At 44.1% G+C, this 15843-nt stretch overlaps 1 protein-coding gene across 5 annotated transcripts in view; it reads right to left on the reverse strand.

The window, feature by feature from the left end:
* The window catches only part of klhl29 (kelch-like family member 29), a 276227-nt gene that overhangs the window by 68469 nt on the left and 191915 nt on the right, over positions 1–15843 (reverse strand). For all 5 annotated transcript variants that reach the window (XM_085431405.1, XM_085431403.1, XM_085431401.1 and 2 more), the window contains 2 exons: positions 14814–14960; positions 685–883 (listed from right to left, as the gene is read on the reverse strand). In XM_085431405.1, coding sequence (XP_085287531.1) covers positions 685–883; positions 14814–14960 — 346 coding nt within the window. The remainder of the gene's footprint in view (positions 1–684; positions 884–14813; positions 14961–15843) is intronic.

Here is a 15843-nt window from a genome sequence, read left to right on the forward strand (position 1 = left end):
TTTACCCTTTTTAATTTTTCATATTTATTTCCTACCTTATTCATAGCCTTTTCCTTTTTTGTTCTCTTTAGGTCACGAGCAGTTGTCCAAGCATTTCACTGCATATCGTACTGTGTATGACTGTGTACGTGACAAATAAAATTTGAATTTGAAATTTTGAATTTGCCTAGCTGCTGTTAAGAAAGTTGTTTATGTGCTAGGTTTGCTTTAATAAAAGTTTATAGCATCTTGCACAATCCTTGGAAAGCCACTACAGCTGGCCGTGTTTAACTTTTCAAGGTTACCTCAATCAGACTCGATGCAGAAGCCGTTTGAGCGACTTCTGAAAGTAAAATGCGTCGTGACTTTTGGATACGTGACCCGTTGCCCACATGTACGTTCGAGCGTTTACAGTAGCTGTGTGCAAAACATTACCGAGTTCTAAATCACCGCCTTTGAGTTGTGGGCTAAAAGAAAAAATCAATCCAGTGCACTGGCGAGCCCGCGTCTCGTGTGGAGCCCTGACCTCTCGGTCACCTTGCTGCAGTAAAATATGAATCGAGGATATGTGTGAGCGTGTGGGCGCCCAGATGCCGACAGCGCCGACTGATCAGTTATGTGGGAGGCAGATCACGTGACCGCTACCGAGGCCAGGGCACAAATGATGGACGTCAGTTTATCTGTGCTTTATGTGTGCGCACGTACCGGCAGAAAGTCTGGGGCGGGTCCTCGGCGTCTGCATCTCTTGCCGTGCGTGAGGCAGCATGTGGTAACGCTTGGCTTCGTTCACCAGATCGCGACACGCCTCTGAAGATTTGATCAGCTCCTCGTTGTCCACTACGTTCAGCAGATAGGACGGGTGGATGAAGGGAAGACGCACCACCGCTAACAGCTCTGACAAATGCTGATAAGAGAGACATAAAAGGAGGGAAAGGAACAGAGAGTCATTACTTGTTCCAGGTTGCAGTTAGTGAGTGCTGCTTAAATAACCTGAAAGAGATCTAAATAAAGAAACAGAGTGGGTTGTCCACCAATTAGAAGGACGGCGGTTTGATCTCAGTCTCCTCGATGACTGCGTTTGAAAATATCCTTAAGCAAGAGTTTCCCTGGTAGATCCATCAGAGTGTGAGTGTGTGAATGTTCTTTTAGGTTCTTTTTCACCTCATTTTTTTAGGTTTGTTGGGTTCTTTAAAAATTTTCAAATTGACTGTAAGTTGTGTTATTGTTAATAAAGTTCCAATTTACCGAACACTAACAGTGTTTGAATTCATTTTAGTTGAAGTGATCAAAGAACAGTGTTCTTGCTGTATAGCCAACATTTGTGTTTCTTGCTGGGAAAAGAAATGTTTGATAAAAGCCGGGACCGTTAGCGTGAGGAAACCTGGCAGTAGCGAGACCATTAGCTCTGTTACCGTCAGTGTCAAAACTTGAAAGATGTAGTGAAACCCTGCACGCATTTTCTAAAATTTCTACACTCATATCGGACAAAAATGCTAAAACGTGTAGAGAAAAATGAGAAAATGCCTAATCGAGTCCTCACAGATTGAAGTGACTGAATTTCCCCAGTAATTTTCCAAAAAAGCAAATAAAAGGAACTCTGGAGACTTGTTTTGAACTGAAAGTTTACAGTAAGATCCGAGCCTCATCTCACTTTGGTAGGTGCATTCGGCTACGATGACACAGCTGACACTGTCGGCGGGGGGCGGTGGTGGGGTGGGAATCTCCCACCACCCCCATCTCCAAATAAAAATCTTTCATGAGACAGCTAATGCTCTTTTGCAGCTAAATTAAGACCCAGTTCTGGCTAATCACAGCCCATTCAAGCCAAGATGCTGCAGTGCCACCAGCAAGATTTTTTTTTATTTTTTTCTGTAACATAAAACTGGCACCATCAATTTCCCGCGGTGCCGAGCTGGTTAATGACAATTAGGCTTTGAAGGTAATGGGGGGGGAGGGAATCTTTTTAGTATAGCAACTTTAGCATATTTGTGTTTGTTTCATCTCTGGGCGTGCATGCATTTATGCTTATACTGTATAGGTGTTCAGCTCAGAGGTAGGACAGGCTGTTGCTATAGCAACCTTGTCTATAGCTCTGGCTGCTGAGTGAATTTTTTTTTTTTTGCCTCCCCTCCAGTCTGTGTGTACATGTGTATGTGTGTCCCCCCTCACACCTCACCGCCGACCCCACGGGAGCCTCGTCTACGCTGACAGTAAAAAGCTGTAAACAAGCACGGACGGAGCGGCAGAGAGTTGGGTGGAGGCTGACCCCATTGACCCTTTGGCTCAGAGCGGCGCAGACGAGCCACGCGGGGAGGGCGACAGAACAACGGGCTGAGAGAAGCATCATTCAGCCGAGTATAAATAATAAGCAGACACTGCCTAAGCATATCTCCCTTTCTCTCTCTCCCCTCCACCTGAGGCCTTTTAAGTCTGGCATGTGTCCCATCTGCTCTCCAGCGATGTCCTGAGCTCATCTGACCAGAAAGAAGTAAATAAGATGTCAGACTGCGGGACAAAAAGACGGAGAGACAAGCGCGAGAGGAAGTAGATAGGGCATGGGAAGTGGGGGGTGGGAAGACAAGTGATGACACAACGGGAGGAAAAGAGGAGGCAAGGCAGAAAAGGATAAAAGTACGTCGAACGATCTGAAGAAAGACAAGGTGGGAGAGACGAAGTGATGGTTTTATGGCAGCCAGAGAAATCTGCTGATGACATTTCCTCTCTGTGAGCACGCTCGGAGCAAAACGCTGTCCTGCGTTTGGGACTGTCTGTTTCCCTCATCTATGAATTGCCACAGTGCAGTTTATCAAACAAACAGCTCAGTTCCTACATAAACACTTGCAATCGCTCCGAGCACCTCAGCTCAAACACAGAGAAGGTGAAGTCAGAGCAAGCTCCTTAGCATTCTGCAATATTCTTAAGGGAAGACTTCTTTACTCAAGAGAAGCTACTACTTCCAATTAAAGTGCCCCCATAGTGGGAGATTTGCCCCAGTAGTTACCGAGTCATGTCACACTCAAATGGAGGACTTAAGCTTCAGGCTTACTGCTATGGACTTCCATTACAAGGTACTTTACTCCAAGTCTGCTTCAACCTACACCTCTTCGGACATCCTATCAAGTTATTAATACCTGTAATCGGCTGTGGAGAAATGTTAAAAGGCCATATTTAATAGTAATTTTTCATTAAGATAAATATCTTTAAAAACAAAACCGTCTGAGGAAGGAAATATTGAATTTTGTTGTGTTTAAAATTCATGTGGCTCGTGAAATCTCGCACAGAAATCTGCAGGTTATCAGAAATAGGTCCTCTACTGACTCTTCTGGCCCTCAGAACTAAATTAAAGCTGTATATGGGGCAGTTTCAGCCAGGTGGTGCCCTTAAGGGCACTACAGAAATAAATGTGCTCGAATGCCTGTGCGCACATCTGGAAGCCTTGCTCTTATTTGGAACGGCAGGTGGACTGGCTCGCAGTCCGACATCACACAGCTCAGTTGAGCTGGAAACTCTAAAAATGCCTGCGACCAGTTGGGAAGGTTACTTTTGACATATAACAGCCATTTAATTAACACATCAAAGCAAGCACCTAATTAAAACTTCCTAAAAATGAAAAAATAAAAAATTTAAATTGAGTCATAATGAAGCGAAGACCTCAGTTCTTCACATCTAATAGCCAGCATTTCGATGGTGACCGCTGATAAACAAGCTTTACTTTTTACTGTAATATTAGAACCGCTTTCAAATTTTATGAGGGAAATATTGGTAAATTTCCAGCGCTGAAGGCGATCTTGTCTGGGGAAATGGCCACCCGTCTCAGCCTGCAACGATCTGATTGGCAGATAAACTGTTCTTAACCTTTTAGTGTATACAGAAATAAACAGACCTGCGCCTAACCTTAATGTTGCTGCATTCGTGTAAGCATAAAAACCATACAATCTAAGTAATCGTCAACATTTTGATTAGTAACTGTAATTTAATTCTGCTTTTTTCAAGAACTCATAATGTTAGTAAAACCCTATTTAACGTATAATATAATTGTGCGTGCATGCCTATAACCGCCTTCCTAGCTAGTAGCTAGAGCGTTCAAGGAGTGATGGACATCTGTGTTAGAGGTTCACACACACGCTGCAGAACCACTCCCATTTTAGTGCTCAGTCTCTCTCTCTCTCTCTCTCTCTCTCTCACACACACACACACACACACACACACACACACACACACACACACACACACACACACCTTTCTTTTACTCACGTCTCCTTAAACAAACATGAAAAAAAAGAGCAAAACCATCCTACTGTACCATCTGCAAATCATAGCTACCTATAAAGCCACATCTGTTGTAGCCTCTCTTCCCTTGCCAAATATCTTTTAATGACAGTGAAACTACCTCAAAGAGAGCATCTGGTCTCTGCAAAAAAGGTTAGGACAGACACTGTTTCCACATACAGGTAAAAATCTGCCTGAAAACAAGCTCGCACATGTGCACAGACACACACGTGTGCGTGTAAATACAGCCAGAGACAGATGGGTGCATTCAGGAGTGGATCCACTATGACCGCGCTGATTTCATCCTGTGCTGTTTGTGGTCAAAGTTGCTGGATTCTGTTCGGAGTGTTCTGTCCAAAAGTTGACTGGCTGGTAAATCTTGTTAAGGAGATTAAGACAACGTATAGTCTCTGAGGCTGAACTCTGATTAAATAAACCAGCCGCTGACTCGATTGCACTGTAAACAGTGTGGGATATCCCCTATGTATGTGTGTGTGTGGGAAAGAGTGCCTAGCAGCTTTTCTCTACCTTAATTCAGCTCCCTTTCCGCCATCCCTCTCCCTCTGTCCGTCTATTTCTAAAAAAGAATTACTCTCCATCTCTAATTCTAACTAACTCCCTATCTCTCCCACTTCTTCACTTTCTGCCTCTCTCTCTCTCCACCTCCATTCCCCGCTCGTCGCTCTTCCTCCCACACATGCATATATCGGCATGGAAATGAAGTAGAGTTGCACACTTGGTGCTAATATTCAAATCCAAAGTGTCAGACCCCATGAAAAAAAAGAAGAAAAAAGCCGTGCTTCATGCCAGCTATTGAAACTAGTCAAGCAGAAATTATTGCAGATACTGTTTACTCAGGCTGCTGTTTGTCTTCTAAAACAAATGAGCTTCACATTTATGGTTTTGAAAGGAATTTCTCAACAACAGCTTGATGGATTACTATGAAACAGAGATTTTTCTTTGCCTGCGTATGAATTAATCTGCCCCAGCATCATGCCCCCCCCCCAAAAAAATGTTGACAAACAAAAACTAGCTACAGTCCAGTCAGTCTCAGTCATATGTTTGCTTAATGCTTACTAGCAAACATTAATAACAGTAAAACCACTATCCCTGTTTAACATGAACATTTCAGCATTATGAACACATGAACACATGCTGAATGAAAAAGGGGAACATGGGAGACTGTGTATAAAAAATGCCTGTAATTTCTAAACAGGTGATGCAAAATTCTTTACATTTTTTTGTGAATTAAAACTGACAGTCTGCACTTCGCTTACATGCTGACTACCTGATTTAAAATCAGCTGTGGCTGTGCACAGAGGTAAAACGACAAAAGTTCAATGAATTATGGACCTACTGTGGATTCAGCAAATACAGGTAAACTGTGGAGTTTAAAATGTATTCTTCTCTTAATGTGTGTTTTGTTTGGGTTTCCACTGGTGTGGAATTACCAAAAATAGAGACAGCCTAACATATGAAACAGGAAAAGACCGCCCTGTAATCCATTTACTTCAACAAAGTAACTGTATTCTGAATACCACCTTTTTAAACGCCGGTACATGTATTCCATTACTCCCCAACTCGACCCAAACGTCTCAGGAAGAAGCAACACCGAATAGACCAGGCAACATTTTTTCAATCTTTTGTCGTCCAATTTTAGTGAGCCTATCTTAGCGGACACGGCGGTACCTGGTGTGGTCTTCTGCTGCTGTAGCCCATGTGCTTCGAGGCTTGACATGTTGTGTGTTCAGAGATGCTCTTCTGCACACCTTGTCAGGGTTGTGGGGGATAATCCCAGCACGTCAACCTTCAAAGTCACTTAAACCAGCTTTCTGATTCTCAATTTGCACTAACAAGCAGCTAACAAAGTTCCGAAGCCTCCACTTCAGCATCACGTCCCTCCCTCATCTCATCTCTTTTGAGACCAGTTGTCACGAGTGAGAGGAGGATATGACTGAGAAACCAATGACGCTGTGAAAGGCAGTCACAAGTCAGATTATACCCCGCTGCTCTACTTTAAATGTATATATTAGCTTAAAGCAAAGACTTAAAAACAAACATCTGAGTCCACAAAGTCATTAGCAAAGTGTTTACTGACGACACACATCTGGAATATAGTTGCTTTTTCCTAGATTTCTTTTTGCAACCATACCAGCTGATGGGCTTTATGAATAATCCAAATTTACAGGAATTCTTTCGTGGCTGCGCTTTACACACCTAGATGTTGGAGCCATCTTTTTCACACCATGGAAACGTGAAAAATACATTTTCACTGTGCAAATTCATAATTAAGTTGAACTTAACTCTTCCAGTTGACATTTTTCATGTGTATCAGGTTTACTCGGATGAATCAAAGCTCATCCAAAGATAAGTAAATCAAAGATTTGGTATTTAAACTCCTTGGGCTTTAACTTTTAAGACTTTGCAATCGTGCATGAGTGAAGAGTACATACATTAATGAGCATACTAATTTGTCTATGCGTGTGCATGCGTGCGACATGAACCCCGAGGTAAACGAGAATCCTCGCGACACTCAGACCAATGGGTGACGTCCTCTGAGCAGATGAGGAAAGGCGCCACGTATCCGGCTCCATTTCTCTCCATCTTCAACAAGCTCTCAAGCAATCAGTCTCTCATGCACAGGCGCACGCAGAGCGAATGCGGGCGCCTTCGCTGCAGACGAATGGTGTGACCTGTCATTTTCATCTTCTCGCTTACTCATCCAAGCAATCCTTGTGCACTTTTAAACAGAGATGGCATCTAATGGATGCAAATTATATCCACTACAGTGCCAACTGCAAGACATCAAGCCTACTGTGCATGATCCTTACAGATTTCTAAGAAGGAGTTTGATGTTTTTATTAGTTTTTTCTTAAACGTGGAACATATGGAAAGAATCCACAGGAGACTGAGGACATATGGAGGTACTGCTTTTAGCTTGTCTGCCCACTCTCGCTTTTTTTTCCTCCCCTGTTCCATCCTCACTGGATGAGCTGCATTTACGAGGAGCTTGTATTCATATCCACTTAGATTCTGATACGCAGCCCTGACAACACCTTCTGACTTCATCTCTCTAATGGACTCAATCTCACGATGACCCGCTACGCAACAGCACACCGGGTCAGTGTCAGTGGAGACACATGCCCCGCAGCCTCGTCAGACTGCGTCTACTGCCGAAACACTGCTGCACAGCCCACTTCGAAACTTCTCTTTCTCCTCACACATGCACACACACACACACATTTGGGCAGGTGGACGGAGGAGGTTGAGCCTCGTGAAAGGCAGGGATAATGTGTCTAACAGGGAGCCTTCTCAGATCTGTCAGTGCCGGCAGAGAAGCAGCCGGGAGGCCGCCAGCTGCTAACAAAGATGACAAATGTCCACTGAGCATTTCCCATTCCACTACTGTCAGTGAGGACTAACGCTTCTTACTGTGCGTGTGTGTGTGTGTGTAAAATGACTGAGTGCCACAGAGGCATCAAATAAATGACACAGGAGCGGTCCTATCTATTTCCTCTGCTTTACTGTGAAAAACGGACGACTCAACACTTAAAACACAACCCTGCATTAAAAATTAAACACACACACACACACACAAGCTTACTGACTTATACGTGTGTGTTCAATAGCGCAAGAACTAAATGTTTGCCCTCACAGCCTTAACAAAACCCACTCAGTTGAAACAAACATGGCTCTGCACCCCTTTGTGTGTGTGTGTGTGTGTGTGTGTGAGCAGGTTTCTGTGAGCTAAATACATGCATGGCCTTTTTTTCCTTTGGTAACACATTATGAGCAAGTAAAATATGCTCTCGCAAATGGCACTTCATTTGGATTCAAGTGATGCTTTGCTGAGCGTGTTTGTGCTCTTTTGCTTGCATGACTGTGTGTGTGCATATCAGCCAGAAGGAGGGACTGGGGGGTGGGGGGGGTATAGAGAGAGGCGTAAAGGACGACAGACGCTCGATGCTGCCCTGAGCAACTACTGACAGGTGCAATGCGTTGTCCTCCGAGGCCTGTTTCAGCATGACTTCATTCAAAGAAAAAAAATGTTTTAAAAGCTTTCTTCTGCTGATTTCATTAGAAACATATTTGTAGGTACGGCTGCCTTCTTCACATTAACATAAAAGTTTTTGGCTTACTTTCTGACAAACTGAATTCTCTTTGACATCGAGTGGATTCCAGTAATTACAGCGTTTCCCTTAAATAACACAGACGATAGCATAGCAGAGGTTTGAGAATGGTGGCGTCCTGTGAGCAGATACCCTCATTTGTTTTCCACGAATCGCGTGTCACGCAGCTGTTGTGTGTTCATGAGCGCGCCCGGAGGAGATCAGATGCTTTAACTTTGTTCTGGGCATGCAGCCGCGGTGGTTGAGTGGCTGCGGTTCAAAGTGGCTGCACACATCAGGACCGAGCGCGCTCTGGGACGACTAAGGGCACCGATGAGAACGGAGGTCTGGGGCGCACTGATCCCGTCCGCTCTGGAAGTCGCGTGCAAGCGATTCTCGCTCTTGTGTGAACGTTTTTGAGTACGAAAATGGGGACGTGAACGATGACATCTCAGCGAGCCCCTGAGTGCGTTTGTGTGCCACGGAGACAAAGTGGAGAGAAGAGCGGAGGAAAGTGGCCAACCTTGCCTGCCGCATCAATCTCCATTGCCCGGCTCGGCCTCTTCAAAGTGCACATACGTCACAGATCCCGCTGCCAGTGGACTCTACAACAGTTTCACTTTCCTCTTCAAGGACTACTGCTGTGACAAAGCGCCTCTTATCAGAAAAAAACAACAACAAAAAGAACAAATTAACCGTTCCCCGAGGAGCTCGAGAAGATGAAAAGTTTCTAATTTGAACTCGGAGCCTAAAAGAAGAGAAGTACTAAATTAAAAGTGATGCTTGCGCCGATAGGGTCATTTGGAGTTTTGAAGGTAAATGATTCGTAAAACTGTGAGGGAAACTCAGTTTATATCCTTACTCAGCCTCAAAGCATTTATGTCTTTGATTATTTAATACTCTAACTACATAATGATAGCATCATTTGTTCTGCGAAAATGATTTTTTTCTCACCAAATGCTGGAGGGAAAAAAAAAAAAAAATCACCACATTACATGAGTCAACTGTACAAACCCTCCAAAAAAATAATAATCAGCAGCAACCTATAAGCATAAGAGGTAATACCTTTAACTATATTAATTTGGGCGGGGGAGCTGCACATGTCACGCTAGGCCATTGTTATTTCTGATGAGTGGACAGCAGGTCCTCTCTAATGGACAGCCCGGCCTTTTTATCACAAAAATACACCATTAATTGTTCTTTTTAGCTGTTACATTAGTTGGCCGCTTTCCAAAGAGCCAATTAATCAGCCTCTTTTGTCAGGTTGAGTCACCTGGCAAGATAGGATCCTTTATGAAATATGTTGAAGAGAAGCGTAATGGAGGTCCTATTCAGGGATTTGGCAGAAGCTGGCCTGTTATAATTGGGCCGATGTGTTATCCCACAAAGGACTGCTAGGTGAAAGGAAGGACAGGTCTCTCACCGTCAGCACCTTCAGAGAGCAAACATGATGCTGGAAACCATTTTCTTCCAGCCTTTGTCTCGTGAGATTAGACTACTCAGTTTGCACATAAAAAACTCCATGTTTGTATGCACGCGCACGTTTGTGTAAGGCTTGTTTTCAGGCTACAATGACCATGTTCACCCCTGAATCACATATTAATATACAGGTTATTCTTGGATTCACTGACTAGCATATAAAATAAAAAAGGGGACAGACACACACGAACCACTTTATTAGATACACCTTGTTAATGCATCTGCCTAAGCTAATCAGCCAATCATATATCAATAATTCAGTGCATTTAGGCATGTAGACATACTCTACTGGGAGTTTCCCCACACAACCATCTTTAGGGTTTACACAGAATGATCCCAAGATGAAAAAACATCCAGTGAGCAGCAGTTCTCTGGATGAAAATACCTTCTAAGAGGTCAGAGGACAATGGCCAGAATGCTTTGAGGTTATAGAAAGGCAACTCAAATAACAAAGGTATGAAGAAGAGCATTTCTGCTAATGAAGCATGTGGGCTAAAGCAGCAGCCACACCAGGTGACAGTCCTGTCAGCAAAGGATAGGAAACCATCCATTCATCCATCTTCTTCCACTTACCCGGTGCTGGGTCGCAGGGGCAGCAGCCCAAGCAGAGAAGTCCAGACCTCCCTCTCCCCAGCCACCTCCCGGTGGGACATGGCTTGAACGCCTCACCCAGGAGGCGCCCAGGAGGCATCCTTGTCAGATGCCCGAACCACCTCAACTGGCTCCTTTCGATGTGGAGGAGCAGCGGCTCTACTCTGAGCCCCTCCCGGATGGCCAAACAAGCCCACTACCCACAGCTCGTGACCATAGGTGAGGGTAGGGATGTAGATCGACCAGTAAATTGAAAGCTTTGCTTTTACACTCAGCTCTCTCTTCACCTCAACAGACCGGTACAGCGGACGCAGTCTGTCGATCTCCTCCACTTAAACTCCTCCACTTGGGGCAAGAACTTGTCCCTGACCCGGAGTGGGCACTCCACCCTCCACCCTCCTTTTCCAGCTGATGACCATGGCCTCAGATTTGGAGGTGGAGGTGTAGAAAAATGTTGTCCCATCTAATGAGTCTGCTGAGACATTCACATGGTATGGTGCAAGGATCCATGCTGCCTTGTATCAATAGTTTAGAGTGCTGCTGGTGATGTAATGAAGTGGGGGATATTTTATTGGCTGACTTTGAGCCCGTTTGTACCAACGGAGCATCATTTGAACACCACAGCCAATTTCAGAGTTCTTACCAACCATGTCCAGCACTTCAAGACCACGTGACATGTGACAAAGCTCAAATCTTCTCAAACTAATTTCTCCTACATGATATTAATGTAAATGGTAGCACTGTCTTCTATGCTTTTTCTACTTAACTGCTCTCTGTCTTTATCACACACATTCATACTCTGATGGATGCATCAGAGAGCAACTTGGGGTTAGCATCTTGCCCAAGGATATTTTTTGTTATGCAGCCAGAGATCGAACCTTCCTATTAGTAGATGACCTGAGCCAAAGCCTCCCCACAGTGAGCTCACTGCACTCAAATGGCCTCCATAATCACCACATCTGAATCCAGTTGAGCACCTCTGGGATGGGATGGGATGGGATGGAAAATTCCCATGAAGGGTGACAAATCTGCAGCAACTGTGTAACACCGTGATATATCTGTGCCACAAAAATGTAAGGCAGATCTGAAATCAAATGGGGGTCCAACTTGGTAGTAGCAAGGTACACCAAATAAAGTTCAGTGTACATGTCGTATATGTCACATGAATTATACTGTAAAAATGGTGAATGCTCAAATCAAACGCAGCAGAAGGTTCAAATACCAACATAAGCACGTATACGTAAGAGAAAAAGGCTCAAGCTTCAGACTGCTGTAAATGTTTGGTGTCATATGACATTACAGACAGCAGATCTCTCTATAATATGGTCATTTCAGGCACAGAATTCTGGCTGTAAGCACAAAACTGTGTTTAGCTGTTGGGTACAATGGGCAGCCTAATAACAAGACTTTAAGGTGAGCTTGAAGGCTTGAAGGGAGGGTGGCTACATCAAAGGCCAGCATAACGTAAGTAATGATTATTTTGAACTCTGACTTGTGCAAAGTTCCTCTAATTAGGTCCAAGAAGAAGAACTTGGAGCAGAAAAAGTGCATAACAGGTCCTCTTTAATCAGCTATAGCTGCGTTTTCTGTCAAATAACAGTCACTTCAGGAATACGTTCTTCCAAAAAGGGTATTTCCTTTTTTTCTTTTGAAGCCTCCCTAACTCCCCTTTCACTTAAGTTGTAAAGACAGACACATACAGATGCTTGAAGGGTGGCACACCTTCGATGATACCCATTCAAAGAGAACCGAAACAGTTCTGTACTTTCATTCAGCAGCTTTGTGTCTCATAGCAAATCATTATTAACGCTCAAATGCTCTCCCTCTGTCTCTAAGTGATGTCCGGGTCCCCCGTTTCCCGGTGCCATCGGTTGTTAGTGACAGCATAGTGGAGAGAGAAAATTGCATATTATTTACCCAGTGCCTTCAATATGCCACTTTTCCACTCTATAGCCTGCAGCTTACAACTCGCAGCACATGCACAGACACACAAAAACCCGCAAAGCCGCGCAGAACCGACGCATGCTCGGATGAATGCGAGCGTTTTTTTTCTGTGAGATCCTGCCCTGACATGTCAAGTGGAGCCGAACTGGGTATGAATCCAACCTTCTCTTGTGGCATAAAACAAGAAGCCTATTCTCTTTTTTCTTTCACTCTCAAATTGGTCACAAGTGTGCGACAGGAAGAAAAAAAAAGGGAAATAAGATTCACAAATGTGTGCACTTGAGCACTTACTGCAATCCAAACACACATGTACCAACTGGAGAAGATCAAACTGCTATGCAAATGTGTACATCGCAGCGTGAATAAATATTAATATTTTACATACACAATCTTAACATTCACTTGCATTTATTCACGCGCTGATAAATGAATCAGGTCACATTAGCGAGCGGGCCTCTCTGCTCCACCCACATCCTGCGCCGGTGGAAAACTGGGACTTTCAGTGCATGCATGTGTAATTTCACAGTGGGGCAGTGGAGATCTGTATGCAAGTAAAATATTAAATATTTACTCAGACTGTGAAACGTGTGGATTCCTAAAACTTTCTTACATGCATATAAATGGCTTGAGATCTATGTCGGCATGTGCAGATCATGTGACGCGCTTCTCTCCGTATGCTCCTGTCCTCGCCGCAGACACCAGAGTTTGCTAGCTGTCTTTTTTTTATTTCTTTTCTCTCTCTTTGGTTACACGCGGGCAAGAGATTTGAGCTTGACCGTGAGCTCAATCACATCTCGGCTCCCTGGATGTCATGGCTGTGTGCAGAGACGCAAACCGTTGGATTTCAGATTAGAACACAGGGGCTCCTTTTCCAATCCACTTTCTTCTTTTCTCACCAACACGTTTCTCGCTCGTTTCTGTCTTTCTGCTTCGCTCTGATTCTTTCCCTCGCTCGCGGTTCCTCCCCGACTCTCTCCCGTCTCCCCGTGAAGACGGGGGGTGACCCCGGGTGCCTCGTCTCAGGAACCAGTGCGGCGGGTTGTTCAGACAACCGGGAAAATTTCTTCTACTTCATCTGAGTAAGTCACCTCTGCACCTCTCCAATAGAGTGTGAGATTGGAGAAGTTGGCCGGACTGAGCCTGCTAGAGGTTTTCGACACAGATGACAGGGATCGTACGCTTCTCCTAAAAACTGTGTACCAGCCTTGTTATGGTTATTGGTGAATTTTCAACCTTTCTATCAGCGATGCTACAAAAATTCAATTTTAAAGGCTTTATCAGTGGGAGAGATTGAGAGCGATGCCAAAAAAAACCATCTTTCATACTGTTGCTTTCTCATTTTCCGGCACCCATCACGATCTGTGCTTTAAAAGTTTCTCCTTACCCTTTTGTGTAGCACTAAATACTTTAAGGTTCTCCACTGCAAAAAAACAACAACAAAAAAACGCTTGGCAGGTCTGATGGATTTACCCCAAATCACTACAGCGCCACATATCAAAGAATAAACGCTAAATGTTTAATCTGAAAAGGTGAAAAATTCAAATATTGACATATGTGCCTCATAAAAGCAGGAGCCAATAAAGAAACATTGATTGCTGAGGTCTGCACCAAATCTGATCCGGGTGATATAAGGCCTTTCCCTGCACTTGCTGGTTGGTGAGAAGACATTACTTTGAAGGAGTGATTCTTGCCGTGATGGACTGGTGTAATTTATCTGATAACAATCTTTTCTCCATTTTAAAACAGCTATAAAATACTTTAAAATCATCAGCTTTAAATTCATGGTTTTGGGACGCAGTCCATAAATATCGCACAACCTGAGGTTTTTTTTCTTCCCCCCCCCTTGCTGAATGGATATCTGTCTACAGCGCAGTCCATTTACCTTTCCGTATATGTGGCGGGCGTTTGATGCTTTGACCTTGAGGCTTATCGATTCTGTGCCTGTTAAAATTCGACCTGCTTGCACCTGACTGTCAATACCCATCTTGGGGATATAATCTCTAGGAATAAATCAAACACCTGTTAGGCGTGCGCAGAGAGGGCTGCGGCTGTCTGCTGTTTTTGTTAGGCTTTTCATGCGGTACAGTGTCTCACAAACAAATGAAGTGTAACTAAGAATAGAGCGCATTCTGAGGGCAAAGCACTCCTGGGATTACGAACAACTGCTGCGTTAGGCTGGATCCGAAGCACAAAGTTGATGAGCGCTAGCGGGACAAAACGGGGAGTCACTTGTGTGGCTTTTGGTGCCGTGCACTTCTGCGAAGAGAGGAAGAGGTGGGCCGATCTCTAACACGGCTCGGCACGCATGCGGAAACTGTTCTGCCAGATGTAACGAGAACTGGCTGCCTTTTAGTCTCGTGGTGCAGGAAGTGTGTGCTCGTGTTGGAAGAACAAAGTTTCGCACACTCCAAAAACACCCTCGTTAACTTTGTGCGTCGTTACCTGTACTCTAGAGTTGGGGTCTTGTTTGATCCACTTGATGACGGTCTCGTAGACCAGCTCCTCGGCCTTTGTGTTCAGGCTGTCGTTGGACAGATAGGCTATCAGGTCGTCCTTGGAGACGCTGAGGATCTCTTCCTGCCCTGCCACCTGAAAAAAAAAGATTCAATAGCTAAAAAACTTTTCACTTTCAGCGACACAATCTGACTTTTCCTGTGCCAAGCTCTGAACATACACAATTCTGTAAAGTGAAGCTCCTGTTTTTGAGCAGAGGCAGATGCTCAGATCTGTCTAGCATAAAACTAACACAAAGGCCTCTTTGGAACCAGCGCAGAGACCAGCAGGGGCAGAAAAACGGCCTTTAAAACTTCACATCATGTGGCCGTAGCATTTAAGGAAAAAAAAGTGTATTTCTCCCACGTACAGTAAGTGCAAAAGTCTTGAGCCTCTAGATGTTTCTTTATATTTTGCTTCCAATGAGCCAGGCTTTGTTGTCATTTTTAGGGTGGAACTGAGCAATAGCTCTCCAGGATTTCTGAACGTCTTTCAAAGTTTTTCTTTGAACTTGGCTGCTTTTTCCCTCATTTACACTCCAGTCTTTGTAAAGTCACCGACCTGTGAATCATTCAAGAATAAAAAAGGACACCTAACACAGGGTTGTGTCTACATATAACAGACAACCTTTAGGCATTTTATTACTAGCAGCCTGTCCCAAAAATACACAATTTGTTCGATTTCATTTCTTTAGTTCAATATATGAAAAACGACAGCACAGTGTGACCGGGATACAATTGTGTTTTTGCACCTTCCTAAACAGCTATTAGCCAAAATCTTGGCACATCTCTGAAGTTACAAATAATTGACGAAACTGGGAAAACGGAGGGAAAAAAGCAGAAAAGCCTGGCCTAAAAATATCTACAGCTGATGAACGCTAACTGAAAGTCACGTTTTTTAGAAACAGGGAAAAAATGCAGCAAAGATCTGACACAGGACCTGATTGATGCATCTGGCCATTCAGCTGATCCCAGCTCGT

The sequence above is a fragment of the Copadichromis virginalis genome, linkage group LG15 (assembly GCF_057382275.1).
Source record: "Copadichromis virginalis isolate Kocher_CV1m ecotype Utaka linkage group LG15, C_Virginalis_male_GT1.1, whole genome shotgun sequence".
Lineage (NCBI taxonomy): Eukaryota > Metazoa > Chordata > Actinopteri > Cichliformes > Cichlidae > Copadichromis > Copadichromis virginalis.